The following is a 15,993-nucleotide window of genomic DNA, read 5'->3' as shown; positions in this document are numbered from 1 at the left end:
AGCACCTCTAATCGGGCCTTCCCATCGAATAATCTCGCGCGTACTGCTTTGCGTGGGGCCGTCCAACCAGACCACCAATAGAGAGACGGACATTAATTGGGCAGCAAAAAAGAGGAGCAACAGAGTACATCGAACTGAAAGATGTAATTATCTTATTAGCACGTATCGGTGGCAAAGTGATGTTTTTCTTTTTAATGTTGCTTTACTTATGCTCAATGTCCCAAAAGATTGGTCCAAAAACAAAAAAAAAGACTATCAATCGATCTGTTCATGTTACGAATATTTTTCTCTTTGCTTTTAATTCCCAATTCATCAATACCCCCGTGTTGTTATGCGAATAGGCCAGACTAATAGCGGACAAGTTTCAATTACCAGTCACGACGACGTATCTCAATTAACTCGATTATTTCGCGCACACGTTTAACCCAAGTCCCCCGTTTTTCCCAATCCGTATGTATTCTGCATTTAACATTGTTTGTCTAATGAAGCAACACAAAAACACGCATCTCCGTACAGAGATAATAAAGGTTGCCTCACGAAAGGTTCCAACGAGCAATCGAAAGGGGCCCAAAACATTCCGAACCATCCCTCTTTCCCCCTGTGTGGGTTTCAACAGGAACTCAATCTTCAACGTTCGCAGAAATGAATCAACGAAACACTTTCTAGTGCGGATCTCGTGACTGAAGTGGATGTCTCTCGCGCGTTTTACGATAATCTTCCTCCTCCTATACCCGTAATTGTTTACACTGTGCTTGTGACTTATCTTAAAATGTAACACGCAAGCAAACCCCGCAATATGTTATAATCCCCCTCCAGCACCTTTATGTTTGTTATCTGTTTAGTTATAAATATTGAGATGTACTACAGTTGATAAAGAGAAAGAGAGAGATAGAGATAGTGGGTGTTCGCATAAACCGTGTTTTCCTTAGCATTCATATCTAATGAGATTTCATTTACTATATAGAACTGATTTCTTAGCTACGAACCTAGCGCGCAATATGCTATACTTAAGAACAGTGTTTTTACCATTTTATGCATATTATAGATCAATTATATTGGCGGCTCCTTTTATATAGAAAATCAAATAAAATGCGGAATAAATCAAAATGCCTTTTGAATCAAATGTTTATCCTCACTCCTGTTTTATTGACGCTGGATGAAGAATGACTTGCCCCATTTGTAGTGGGTACTACTATTACAGGGGATTCCCAAAATATGGAGCGATCAACTGATGAGAAAGGATGATGGCGGAGCTACAGAATGCAATAGTAGCTCAGGATGAAGCTCTTTTATCTCAGTGAGCTTTTTCTGATCGAGACGATGACAAACTTCGCATGTTAACTGAATGCTAATCTCCTCTTGCCCTGAGTCACCTCGAAGAATCTGCACTCGGCGCATAGACGCACAATATTTCGTTGCCACAACTGACAAAAAGAATCTAGCGTTGTTTGGTCGTCCATATTGCATTTCAATAAGAAAAGACCATGATAGACAGACAGATATTTTAAAAACTCACCAGTTATAATCGAATTCGTTCGAATCGAATATTCGGGAATTATTATTGATTTCGTGATTTTCAGATGGTAGAGCCGTAGTAGAGCCTGTTTATCTTATGCACCGCATTAAACGTGCGCATTCCGTTCTTCACGTGCCGTAGTTTCGAATATTTTTTCCAACAAAGAAAAATCCCAACATTGCAGTATGTTTCATTTTCAGTGCTGCACTTAATTCACCAGCATCGGAATTACATTTATTTTCACGCTTCCTCCTTTGCACCTTCCTTGGTGTTAATTGCAAAACCCCCTTTTCACACAGCAAATATAGTTTGTCCATCACGTTTGCAACCTATTTTTTGTGAACGCTGTCTTTAGTGTTTGCAGCTACCGTGGTTCATTTGGTTGAATGATTTCGAACATTTCACATCCTTCTGTACTGTTCAAATATAAAGTTATCATTTTAAGTTAAATTACATACCTTTTTCATTGAAAAATGTTGGACGTAGGAGAAAGATTGATAAAATTTTCACCAAACTACGATCTTTAACAACCTGTTGTGGCCTAGGGACGATCAAAATGATCGCTTTGTAAACGTATGTTTGTGTCTTTCTTTTCCTATACGACAAGGAAGAAACAACGATTTGTTATTTACAATTTTGCTTTACAGTAAGACCTAACTGTAACAATCAAATAAAATATAAAATAGAAATTCACTATTTCATCCTAACTGCGTTCTCGCTTTCTCGGATGCGCGAAACGACACGCCGTGTGGGGGGTGTGGGTCTTTGTTCAACAAGTGTTCCTAAACTAAACGAAAGTTCAAACTCATTCTCTGTTTCACAATCCCCGGACACAAGAACACTATCCTTTTAAAGGTATGACCAACACTGCAACTGTAAACAAACACGACGTTGGGGTACAGTGGAGTGGAAAGGGTCCACACAATTAAAAACAATACACATTTACAGGCATTTAACATAGCAATTAAATAAAACAGCATCCTTACTAGTCCATTCTGCTGCATCCCTTCGTTATCGACTAATCTTCTGACTTAAGAGGCACATTGTCATACTTATAGGTACACATTTTCAAGTTTGGGACTTTACCCTATAAAATTAATTACTGTACACGGCAACATAGGTACGCTGGTGGCATTTCAAATTACACCCGTACCAACACTGACGCCCGGTTTTGTATAGTAAAACGTTAATTTATTGCCACAACGGTTACTTCCTTCGCCGGATAGCACCATCAATTTGCTCACACTATTATGCTAGCCTAGTTCTAGTTGATTCACCTTATACCTATTGTATGGTGCGTACGGAGTACGACTTAACCCGTTGTCTTGAACGATAACGGAGGTGGTACTCTTTACCAGATCTTGACGCTTACCGAGCAACCAGTCCACGCATGATGCCCGTTGGCTGTCGGTAACATGCTGGTCCAGCCACCGATCAACGACGCTCTTAAATCGCTGATCCATTCGTGTCGTAACTCGACAGTGACTCTGGAACGAGGCAAGACACATACGATTACTATCAGCTCGATGTTTAAATTGCAACGTATGCGTAAACAATTAAGTATTTTTCGTATTAAAAATTCGTTTAAATTAATCCTTTTTTATGCATACGTTAGCACACATTCTTACAACACTTACCTTTCTCGAACGTGTTAGCGATCCGTGCCAATACATGGTGAAATTCTTTTTCTGCACTTGGGATGTTTTGTATGTGTTGCGTGTCACTTTCATCTGCTCACTATCGTCGATGTACAGCAAGTTGCGATCCGCCCCATTCATGTTCGGCAGGCGGCGATCGGCTGGAACTGCTGATGGTGATTGCTTCTTAAAGCTACCGCTACCAAACCATAGCGAAGGATTGCTCCCAATGTTGTTGTTGTTGTTGTTGATATTGTTAGGATTGTTGTTATTGTTACCCCCACTGGTGGTGCCTCCGCCAGTATCCTTGGTCGAAGAAGGAGGCTTAGATTCACCACCTTTCGCCGTTGTCGTACTTCCAGCGGCAGCGCCAACATTCTCATTCTCGTGTTGTGCTTTTCCGGCACCGGATGCTTCACGGACGTCATTTTCTTTCCGGCTAGCATCTCCTTCCGCACCAGCAGCGTGTTGTGGTGGTTTCGAGTTGTGGGTGGTAGCCGTACTTTGCAACACGCTCGCGATGATTGTGTTTGATACGGGCAACAGTGCATTTTTGTCCTCCGCTGATGAGATGCTATCACCTGCCACGGTGTCCTCCTCTATGTCGCTAGCCTGCAGCTCCCCCATCGAGACCGATTTCCCATCGATGGTGACCGAAACCGTACGTTTGGTGTTTTTTCGCCGTTGTTTCACGTTACGGGACAGAAACACTGGCATACGTGCGGCGCCCGACAGTGGTCGTAATTTCTGTGCATGTACCGCGAACAAGGTCCCGGAACAACAAAAGGGAGAAAGAGAGAAAAACAAACCAATCACGATAACAGGAAGGAATAGAGAAAAAAAGAACAAAGAAAACGAGACGCATTAATTGCTTTGCTGTGTGGCGTGAGCTGCAGCAGGTGGCGGCCTTCGTCCCCACAACGGAGACGATGGTCTCTATTTTGCCTATCATTTGCGGTGATGTCAATAGAAATTAACTTGCAAACTTAGAAGCGCGATACTATCAAAGGGACTTTCAGGGAAACGCCACAGATCAAAACAAGATAATGTGTAACAATAACAAGACGGAAAAGCGATATAAAAACCAGGAAAAACCACAGATAAATACAACAAGTGTACTAAACAAATGCATGGACTGTTTTAAAAAAAAAGACAGTATGAATCGCAAATTTAATGCAATAGATAAAAAGCATTTTAAAAAGAACTCAGAAAGAGAGACATGCATTTCATAAACCCACAGCAATATCTAACCAAAAAAAAGATCAAGTTCATACCCAACCACCACACGAAGAAGAAGGATAACTCTGTGTTGAACGAGACACACAAACACTTTTTGTTAAGGATGAGAGGGAGGCAAATGTTGTAGTTTTGTAGCAGGGGACAAGATAAATACTTTCCGTTTTCTTCGTACCAGGTCAAACATAAAATTAGTTTTATAAAAAGCTAAAATTTCCTTTCTCTCACTGAACACAGTTTTGTTTAAATTTGAGGTTCCCACATCATATTGAATTAAGCATATATGACTGTAACGTAAATTACCCTAACAACTAGCGACCAATTAATCTATTCCTAAGTTTAATATAAATTAAAAAAAAAATAGATTCAAACGACGTATTATGTTCGTCACTACTAAGAACTTTACATAAAAATACCACACAGAAAAAAGAGTAAGAGAAAAAAACACACTTCACTTCATCTACAAGCTATTTAAATGTTTTATATAGGGGAAATAAAGGGAAGTTATACATAAATAGTACCCCAAATTGAATTAATTAAATAAAAGAACTCGGGAAGAATGCGTTTCTACCTCTAGTGGCAATCAGAAAGCTTGCATTAAGCAAAACATTAATCAATAATATAATATGATAAATAGTAAACGTAACAGGGCAAGCATTAACAATGAAAAAATAGATCAAATGTAGAAAGAAAGTAACGCGCGTCGAGAGATAAATCTACTTTATATAAAAAAAGGACCCACCCAAAGAAGTGTGTTTTGGGCGAGAAGTTTTCAACATACCTATATTGGCAAACAATGTTTAAGTGGCCCCACATACCATCATATCGCGCGCTATTCCCTTCCGATCCTTCTGCTTTTGTGGTCATTACGTGCTCGTTATCAGTATGTGTATGTGTGCAAAAAGTATTCCTTTTCACGCACTATTGCACAATTCGTAAAACATAAGTGAATCATCTCGTCGACAGAAAAACAAAAACATTAACAAAACAATGTTCAATTTGATAGCATTGAACAAATGAATACAAGTAAACAAATCTAATGTACGATTTAGAAGCAAAATAAAATTAACAACAAAACAAATTGCAAAACTGAAAGCTACTTTATGATTTCGGGTGTTATCATTTTTTTCCGCGATGCAATTGCAGTGTAAAGACACGCATGCGAAGAATTAAAAAAAAGAAACGATTGTTTGTTTGTTTCGTAATATTTGCAAATTTTCTTTTGTTATTGTTCATTTTCATGTTTGGTTGAAACATTCAATCAGACACAACTCGAGTTCCCTTCTTTTTTTGCTCTTTTTAGACGTATAGAAGATTAGATTGCATTTTGTTCATATATAGATTTAAACTTTTATCCTTTACACCATCTCCGTTAGCACACACAACGCGGCCATACACTCTGTTGTGCGCACCGCATGATTTCACATTAAAATTACGGAAGAAATGTACCCTCGCGTTTTGCAGTATTATTATGCGTTGTGTGTGTGTGTTTGGGATGAATTTTCTTCAGCGGTCGGGAAATTGAATTCACTGTTTCTCCTGTACAACAATTCATCATTGCCATTCTCGTGTGTTTGTATAAAATCATGCGCATCCCCTATTCTTTCCCTGTCAAGAAAGTGTACATATGTACATTTTTGCAAAATACTGTCAAATAACATCCTTTTCCTCGATGCTCTGTTGATGCTCTATCTGATCCACTGAAGCACATTTTGTCCAAGGAAAGTTGAAAAGTAAACACAACTCGTTACTATTTACAAATTACTAAATTTAAACTATACCTCGACTCAGTCTCCTGCTTCTGTTATATAAATTAAAAATATTATCTGCATTGAATATTGTACAGAGATTGTTTTATCTTATGGTTTGATACCATTTCCGCTTATTCACAACGTTCTTCTGCTACCACTATTTGTGTAATCGCTGAAAGCGTTCTATTTTTTACATAATTTTTTTACAACCCTTAGCTTCGACACCGCCACTCGGCTTACTGTAACACTAAAAAACTAAACTGTTGTCGTCACCCTCTTTCCTCGTTTCGCTGTTCGGTTCAACGTTAGCTATCCAGCAGCAATACATAATATTCCTCCCGCTAAGATAAGATGCTTGTGTTTCTAACAGAGGAACATTTCGTTTCCATATGGCAAAATTAACAGAATCGCATCGTTTATAGTACATCACTGTTTGTTCCTTTATCATTTCCCATTTTAAAACCTCTGTGTTCTGTTTATTAGGTATTGCTATCAGCAAGAAATGAAAGCGTTCATCATATGCGGAAGAAGCTTTTTGCTCTGTTTAGTCCTTCTACAAGTCGTCGTAAATGAGCAGTTGCACCACAAAACCTTTTTCTTCAGTGTGTTACGTTACGCGAAGGATCCGAACTAATACCTGCCTGTCTTGCTAAGAAGCTTTACTAAACATACAAACCACCCTGTGTCTTTGTACGATCACCCGCTTAGCGTATGATCAAACATCAGCGGCAGCAGCAGAGAAAAGGGATAACTGAAATTCAATCTTTTCGTATCTTTTCTAAATATTGCCTCATACATCCAGTCAAACATTGAAAGGTTGAAGTTTTTTTTTAATTATTCCCTTTTTTTGTTTGGAGGTGTTGTTGTGCTGTATATGCTTCCTTCCTTCATTAGCCAAAAATATACATCTGTTTCACACCATTTCAGTACCCCTCACGCACGCCGTATCCTTTCGACGCACGTATGCACCGAGAAGGTAGTTAATAAGGAACTGATTTGTCACTAGTTATTCTCACATCTTGGTTGGTTGCCTTCTACGTACGTGCGCCTTCGTGTAGCAGCAACGAGAGGCTTTCGCTAACAGCCAAATAAAGCAAAGGCATGCGCATCTGCCAAACACACCATTAAAATGTGCCGGGGAAAAATTCCAACAGCAAATAAATAAGAACATCACACTCGGAATGATCGTTGTGTATATGCATGGATGCACAAAAAGAAAGAAAAATCACGTTAGTCCAATTTTACATCCTTTGCACTATGCTAAACCCTATGCAGCTGTAGAAAAATGAGCACTGCTCAAAATGTTTCGATATCGAATGCGATCGATTTTAGATCAACCACAGATCTACTGCTTGCGGGTGTCTACCGTTTCTCTTTTTCATGTTTTGTTGTTCCTATCAAATTGAACGCTGAATGAATGTTGGATTCAAGTGATTAGAAACGATTTACAGGTATGCGATAGTAGAAGTACTAGTAGTAACACAAGTTTTGGTAGTGGTACACAAGTTGGTAGAAGGGGGAGGGATGTTGTGTGGTCGTGCTCGTCCCCCGTTTAGATCACAACTTTGATTCGCAACAGTGGCGCAACTTGCGTTTGTATGTAAGCATTGTTCAATTTGTATGCATTTTAAACATTTTGTTTGACCTGGCACAGAAAAAAGAATGGTTAAAAAAGAGAAGAAGAAGGTATGAAGAAAAAAAGCTTAAATTAGTCAAACGTATTTGGAAGAAAACACAGTCGATTATTTTTAAATGTACTATTGCGGCAGGGTGGTAGCCAAAAATTGAATTGTTTCTTTTTAAAACCCGAATGGCAAATTGGTGGCTCGTCTTTGACCATCAAAACGTATGTATTTCTATCGCCATAAATGAAAAAAAAAAACGGGTGGGGCGAGGGCCACTGGTTTTGTAAGTTATTAAAACTAAACAAAAATGTAAAACGTTTTGCTCGATAACAGGGGCGACATAACAAGTACGAACATAAAGTAAAATAAAAAAGGGAAGAGTAACGAATAAACTTTTGCATTATGGCAAGTGTGTGTATCATACATCTGTGTAAAGTAAGTACAATGCGCTCGCGAAGTGCACTTACTAACAAGTGTACAACGGAAAACGATCGGAGCGTATAAAAAAAATAGAAACGAAACCCAATGATGAATGTAAATTTAAACAACACTATAAAAGAAACAATAACCGTAATCGCGAATGAAAACGTCAAAAATTCAGTCACTTTCAACTGAAGTGTGTGTCTAAAAATATCAACCGATTAGGAAAGCGCTTAAGGGCGATCGTTAAGTTATTGGTATTGGTAATTGATAACATATTTTATAAAAGATGAGCGAGAAAACAAATAAGTTTGCTTCTCTCCTATTACTCCAACTTCTGACTATCGTTTCAAATTCTCGATTCGCGATACCGGTTAATGTTTTTTTTATTTGTAATTTAAGCGTGAAATGAAATTGCGTGAACGAATTGGTTACAAATATATGTACATTTTTCAATTAGCAATAAAAACGCGTTCCCACCAATCCGCCATCCACATCCCCAAAGAAATGGCCTATAACACCTTCACACACTAGGCAAAAAATTAGTTTTGAAAAGTGCAACAAACAAATTATTCAGCACACACACACACAATTATGGGGGAATAAGAGGGCAGGAAAACGATCAACGATCAACTCGAGGTAAACCCATTTCCTGTCACTCCAATTTCGCACGCCACGCATTGTGAAGTAGGGTGCGATGTTAATAAACGGTTGACTAACATTTGCTACTTACCAGCTCCTCGTCGGGAGTTTCTGTTTTGACTTCGGCATTTGTTGTGCTGCCGCCAGTGTTGTTACTACTACTGCCACTGCCAGTGTTGGATCCGGTGGGAGCGTTATTGAGATTACTACTGTTCACACTGCTGCTGCTGTTCGAGCTCAACGGTGCACCGGCTTCTGCAATTCCACTGCTACCACCACCAACACCACTACTACCAACCACACCACTTCCACCGACAACACCACCACTTCCACTAATTGCGCCACCACTACCTCCGCCACCGCCACCACCACCACTATCACTGCCCGTACCGGTGGCAGCTGGGTTTGAGAGACGATTCACGTATGAGCCGTAGGCTTGCGTGTTGGCGAAATTAGTAGCCGTATCATCTGATTCGGTATCCAGAAGCTCGATTGTTACCCGACAATCGATTTTGTACTAAAAAAAAACAATCATAACAAAACCATTTAATACATAGCTCTGGAATCCTAAACCAACCTTCACAAGAAGCAAATACTTACAATGTAAATTTTGAAACAATTTTCATCTTGTAGAGCTGTTTCTGCTTTCCGTTGGTAGGCAAGCTCGGTGGCAATTCGACGATTAGCCGTCCGGCAAAGACCACCAGCACCTCCCCGTCGTTGTTCGGCCTGGAACAATTCCACACACTCTAGTGCTCCTCGCTCAGTAACACAATGTTGCAACTGTCGTACCGCGTTTTGTACAACCTGTACAAATTACACATACACAAAAAGGATTCTTATTATTCCGAAACTAATCCGAAAATGATCCGCCACTACATACCCGATCGAGCGTAAATGCGATGTAAGCGTGAATGCCAAACATCTCGCGCAGCGTGTCCTCGTAGCTGCTTGACTCCATATTGCCGTCGAGAAGATTTTTCAACATCTCCAGAAACGTGTTGTAGTAATCTTCGATGCGGATTTCGCTTTTTGTTTTCAACCGCAACGCGGTAGCGGTACTGTTGTTGCGTGTACTCTCGTACGCGCGTTCCTCTGCGGCGATTATTTGTGCACGCTCGTAAATTGTGCGCAACCGTTCGCATAGAATCGCATGTAACCTCAGGAACAAGTACCAGCTATTGTTGGTGAAAAATAACGTATATGCTTCTTCCTAGAATTTAGAATAATCGCACACAAAATTAGCAACAATGAATTATGCTCACGCGGATAAGTCATAATAAACGGGGGAAACTTTCAATCATCGGCCACTTTCACGAATTATCAAACAAGATTTCACACAAGTGAAATAAGTACGACTCGGGTTAGTGGTCGATTGGTCGTGAAAGCTTCTTCCATTTAAAAGGTGCTTTAAAGATCTTCCATTCACGTACGATATGTTTGCTCACGGCGTGTGGAGGCAATGGTGGACTCAATGGCTGTTGCTGCGGCGATGACGTTCCAGCAGCTGCCGAACCTGGTGTAGCAGCTCCTGCATCCTGCATCACAGATGCATCGTTTTCTTCCTTAATTTCCATCTTTATTGTCGTCGATTTATCCGAGGTGCTATCTTCCGTAGCATTGCTGTTACCGTTGCTATCTGCTTTAGGAGTAGTGTTATCTCCGGTGATTTCGGTGCCGGGTCTCGTCATGGACAACGCTGACGATGTGGAAACAGTTGGTGTTAGTGGTAGCAACTCAGCGGAGGTTGAAGCGATGGAAGACGCTTTTGCTGCCGTTGCATCATCTCCACCTTTGCTACTTTCTCTATCCTTAGACACCCCCTCAGGCTCTACTGTGACCGTAGCTGACGCATCGGAAGAAGCAGCTCCCCCTGCGGATGCGTTAGTGGATGGATTGAAACTACCGCTTGTATTACTGCCGGAAAAACTGGATGCAACCAATGAAGCTTTCTTAACGCCGGTAGATGATTTGCCTGTGCTGCTCACTTCTTCATCTTGTTCCATTTCGGTATCTTTGTCGTCTAGCGAAAAGAATAAAGCTAAATTAACCAACTTGAACTGAAGCAACTCAACTTAAATCAACTCATTATGAGTTGCATCACCGGCCAAACACATACCTTCTTCTCGCTCATCTTCACTGAGCTGCTGCCGAGGAGCGAAAAATAGATCCGGCACAAATTGTCGCAATATGTGCTTTATTCGGGCTTTCTCCTGCTTTTGAATGCCCGTCTGACGCTTCACGTGGTGTATGAGCAAATTCGCTGCATCCTCCAGTATTGTCTTGTCTTTGTACGGTATTGTCATGTGGGGCCCACTGGCCTGCGGAACCGTCGCCGAATCGTCGTTCTGTTCATGGCGCTGCATAAATTAGAAACAATATTAATTTGCATCACTGAATTACCATTACCACGCTATCTACTCCTACTTCTTGCTCCCTTCTTTTACTCTCCCTCTCTATTCAATACAACTAAGTAAACAAAATCAACACAAGGTCAATTTATCCCAAAATAGACGCAAATTTTGCCAAACATACTAACTCCCTACACGACACGAATACGACAACTGTTTTACCACAAAACGACAAAGATGACACAGAAAGAAACTCATAAAAAAGAAACTGGGGACGATCGTGTTTACCTTCATGTAACTCACCTCATCAAAAAGTGTCTCAATTTCATTGAACAAACTTTTCGATCGGAGGGCTTTGATGTCCGTTTGCTTGAAGTTGATACCCTGATGGTCCAACGATTTTAGATAATATTTTTCATTCTGCTCCCGCCATTGCTTGTTGAAACTCTGTCGAAAAATAGGGGGGAAAGCAAATGTTAGAAAATAAGATGAAAAATACAAGAAGAGAAAGCAGTTGCATTACCTTTTGTGCTTCTCGCCATTCCTCCTCCTTGGCTTTCATTCGTCGCAAAACGACCGGCACGGCCACAGAGGGATTCTTTTTTAACCCTTGTATAATGTCCGCCGCTTTGTCACCATAAATTCGTCTAAGCGCTCGTTGATGAATCGTCGATGACGTTCCACCGAGACAATCGTCCAACCGGAACCGGCTGACTTCGTCTTGCGACATACGGGTCAGTTTTTTCTGCACGCCTTCCAGCACGCGAATGGTGGCACTGTTGGATTCGATCACCACGTCCAACTCGAACCGCTCGTCCTCGCACCGGTAGATGAACTCTTCGTACTGTGTCTTGCGTGACGTTACGAACGTCGAATCTTCGGCCCAGGTCGGGAAGGATACCCACGTATCGTTCAGCACATCCCGGCATAGGCTCGTCCGACCGGAACACTTAACACCTTCGTGCGATTTGGGCAGCGCACAGTAGCTAGCACCGAAACGTTTACACGTGGACAGATCCACGTCCGCAGCAAGTTCGCTTTGCGTGCGGTCACGATCCTGACGGGCGGCGGCCGCTGCTGCTGCCGTCAGAGGTATACATTCGTTCGATACGCCAACACCAGATCCGGTGGACGGACCGAGGAAATCCTGGAACCACTTTAGCAGATCCGGAAACCGGCTGAGGAACGGTGTGATCAGTGTCTGCAGTTCCGATTTCGATACAATCTCCTGATTGTACAGCGTTAGACAGCGCAGGAAATCTTCGTACACGTCCGGACTGCGTAGTGCTTTCCGGACCTTGTCGAAGAACGCGTAATCGTTCAGTGTACCATACTTGGACGCTTCGGCTAATGAGACATCGCGACAGATAGGTTTATGTCGCTTAATTGGCGGTGGTCCTGTACCGTCGCCGCGATCACGCGCTGCGTTCATGTTGTTACCGTGACCCGACGGGCCACCGGACCCGACGAATCCAATCTGTGACGCATACGAGGGCGATCGTTTGATGGCATTCACACCACCGCCACCACTACCAACACTGACCGGCACTAAATTTGCCATTACGTTCGAAACGACATTAGGCCCACCGGGTTGAAGTACATTACCGCCTACCAGTCCAGCAGTCGGATTCAGTGCAGACAGGCTTGCGCCGTGAATATATTTCGCGTTTAGACCACCGGCACCACCGAGCGATCCACCACCACTTCCCGGTCCTACGCTTCCCATGTGATGGTTACGATCTTTCTCCACCATTACTGCACCGCCGGCAGTAATCATGCTTCCGCCAGCGGTTCGAATGGCACTGCCCACGGGAATACCACTGCCCGGTGGAATACCACCAACTCCAACACCTGCACCATGCATTCCCACGCTATCCGCTCCCATTGCGGCATATTCACGATCCTGCTGCAAACGGGCCAAGTTCGAGGGTTGCATACTATTGTACACCTTCAGGTTGGCGAGTGCACCACCAGGAACGCCTCCGATATTGGAACTGCCAAGCTTTTTTCCACTGCCACCATGCACAACCGGGACGGCCGCATTTCCACCCAGACCAACGATTGCGGTCGTTCCTGTTGTCGTTGGTCCACTTCCTCCTCCTAGCTGCTGCTGTTGCGAATGTTGATGATCATGCATTGAAGCGTTGACCACTAGATTGTGCGAGTTCGTTTTGCCCGATGCCATATGGTGCTGTTGCATAGCTGCCTGATTGTGATGGCTTGTCGCGTCCGGCAGAAATTGACCGAACTCGCGCAACAAATCTTCCTGATTGTCGAACAGTTGCGCCACTTGTGTGTACACTTCTGCCTCGGTAAGCTGCTTTGCGTTCGATAAGCAACCGCTCTGCGCGCCCTCTTTGTACGTTTTCTGCTCCTTTTGGTAGGTGTGAAGAATCTCCAGGAACCGTTTGTACTTTTCTGGCTGCGTGTGGAATCGATTTTTGATTTTGTTTACGTACGTAATGGCATGATTGAATTCGACCGGCTGATTTGCCGTTGCCGTCGGCGTTGGCACAACCGTCGTCGTTACGGTTGCTGTTTGCGCTTCCGGGGGTGGTTGCACCTGCTGCATGGTCGTTTGCTGATGATGTTGTACCTGTGTCGGAGCGGATACCATGCCTGTCGGAACCATTCCACCAATACCGGCAGGGCCTGATGTTTGCTGTTGCGATATAATCTGCTGTGTTAATATCCGATGTATGTTGGACTGTGTTGCTTGTGACGGTTGTTGGCCCGTCACGACCGTCGCACCGGCACCACCAGCCGATGAAGCGTCCACCGCTGTCACAACCGTTGTCGCAGCGGTTGACGATGCGGTTACGCCTGCAGGAAGACTCGCATTGCTTGCGGCCGATCCGGTCGATATCGTACGCTCCCGATGGTGATCGCCCCGTGAGGAAAAGTTTTGTGCCACTTGCGGACCTGATCCTCCTCCACCACCACCTGCTCCCGCCGTAGTTGTTGTGGTTGTAAGTGATTGGGCATTCTGTGCTGTGGCCGGACTGGCGTTACCACCAACCGAACCACCTGTCGGTTGTTGCAGTGTCGTTCCACCGTGCACTGGAACACTCGCACCAGGCGCTGTTGCTGCTGTGGCTGCATGTCCACCGCCATAAGCCATGAGATTAACGGCACCGGTTGTCGTACCCCCGCCAGCATTCCCTCCAGTGCTAGCGGTTACTACGTTCGAAACGCCCGCTGCTCCACCACCGCCGCTTCCGGTCGATTGCACTATTTGACCGCCGCCCTGGAAGATTGTGTTGTACTTGTGCGGTGAAGGTTGCGGTGCGACCGACGCACCAGACGATGCCGTCGGCTGTACGGACACTGACACCTGGAACAGATAGCATCCTTGATCGTTCGCTTGCACCTCGATTTTGTAGCCGGGTGGCAGGAACGTGTTAAACCCGACGATCAGTTCCGGGTGGCCACGGAATAGGTTGGACACACGCTGTATAACGCCCGGCGTGTCGATGCTTTGAGATTTAAACTCTTTCATGATGTCAAGGAAATCGTTGTACACTTGCGGCTGATTGCCGAAGCGGTACTTCACCTGATCGAGATAGCTGAGCGCATCCTCGACCTTTAACCGCTGGAGTTGCGCTTGGCCTTGGGGTGGAGGAGGCGGTGGGCCTTGCGCCGCACTCCCAGCGCCCGGTAGAACGCCTGGCGACATACTGGTTGTGATCACCTGCTGTACACCTCCGGTGACACCGGTCGTACCCGGCCCGCTACTTACTGAAATGTTATTGTTTGGCGTAGCCGCGGCGTTGGTCGCGACCGCAGTAGCATTGACTACCGCGTTCTTGTGGCTTGGACCGCGCACTTGATTGGACGCGTTAACTACGTGTATTTGTTGCTGTTGTGGATTTGTCGTCTGCTGAGCTTTTACCAAATTTGCTCCAAGCGTCGTATTGTAAGCTGTTAACGAAAAAAGAAACACAGTATACCATGTGTTAGTTACCGTGCTTCTCAGAATGGAAACGCATCAGCCTACTTCGATTCTACTTACAAGTCGTGTATTGGACACTAGTAGCTTGTTGTGGTGGTACTACAAGCTGTGTCGCTTGCTGCTGCTGCTGGCTGCTCAGATTCGTCACTGAATTGACCGATTCGGGCGGTGTAGACGTCTTGATGACGTTCGGCGGGATTTGATACTGTATGGTCGTGCCAGTACTACTGGCCACATTATGCGGTTGCGTGGTCGTGATAATACGTTGCTGACCCGTCGGTGGCTGAACCCGCGGTTGCCCAAATTGTATCTCTTCCGTTCTACCGCGCTTCATGATGGGTTCATTTTCTATTATTTTTTGTTTCCTCTTCGGCTGCTTCTCTGCTGGAAAAAGCTTTACACACTTAACTCAAACAGCACTCAAATCTTTTTTTACATACACACTTCATGTACAATTGGGAAGGATGATACACCCCGCACAGCTTCACACTACACTCGATTTTTTTCTTCTTTACTCACTTAAGCTATGATTTTGTCAATGTTTGTTTTTTCTTTTACACTTTTACCAATCCTTGCACCGTTTAAATGTATCTGCAGTCCTGCCCGCTGAAGCTGGAACTGTTTTATAGTCATTTGCACTCAGATAACTGGACGAAATCGCTCTGATAAATGCTGCAAAATAGAAGGGAAAATAAATCTTACGTTAGTGAAACTACTCAAGAATGTATTGTAACTTATTTATCTCAAAATTACACCGTTTTTTCTCATTAGAATAACACACAAATTGCAAAGAACTTTACAGCACACGCTTCCTTCGATTAACAAACATTTCGGGGTAGGAAAATAATGTTTCTTTGTTTCGT

The 15,993-nt window shown here is 43.4% G+C and overlaps 1 protein-coding gene across 1 annotated transcript; it reads right to left on the bottom strand.

Moving 5' to 3' along the window:
• Positions 1 to 2,769: 2,769 nt before the first annotated feature.
• LOC128712381 (paired amphipathic helix protein Sin3a) lies at positions 2,770 to 15,472 on the bottom strand. Its single transcript, XM_053807275.1, has 10 exons — positions 15,191 to 15,472; positions 11,702 to 15,099; positions 11,467 to 11,625; positions 10,947 to 11,187; positions 10,261 to 10,850; positions 9,711 to 10,040; positions 9,428 to 9,634; positions 8,919 to 9,344; positions 3,154 to 3,900; positions 2,770 to 3,003 (listed from the first exon to the last, which is right to left on the bottom strand). Exons 1-10 carry the CDS (start codon positions 15,462 to 15,464, stop codon positions 2,770 to 2,772), a joined length of 6,606 nt encoding a protein of 2,201 aa, XP_053663250.1. The 5' UTR covers positions 15,465 to 15,472.
• Positions 15,473 to 15,993: the final 521 nt, after the last annotated feature.

The sequence above is a fragment of the Anopheles marshallii genome, chromosome 3 (assembly GCF_943734725.1).
Source record: "Anopheles marshallii chromosome 3, idAnoMarsDA_429_01, whole genome shotgun sequence".
Lineage (NCBI taxonomy): Eukaryota > Metazoa > Arthropoda > Insecta > Diptera > Culicidae > Anopheles > Anopheles marshallii.
Note: the sequence above shows the minus strand (reverse complement) of the source record. Positions and strands in the feature narration are given on the sequence as shown.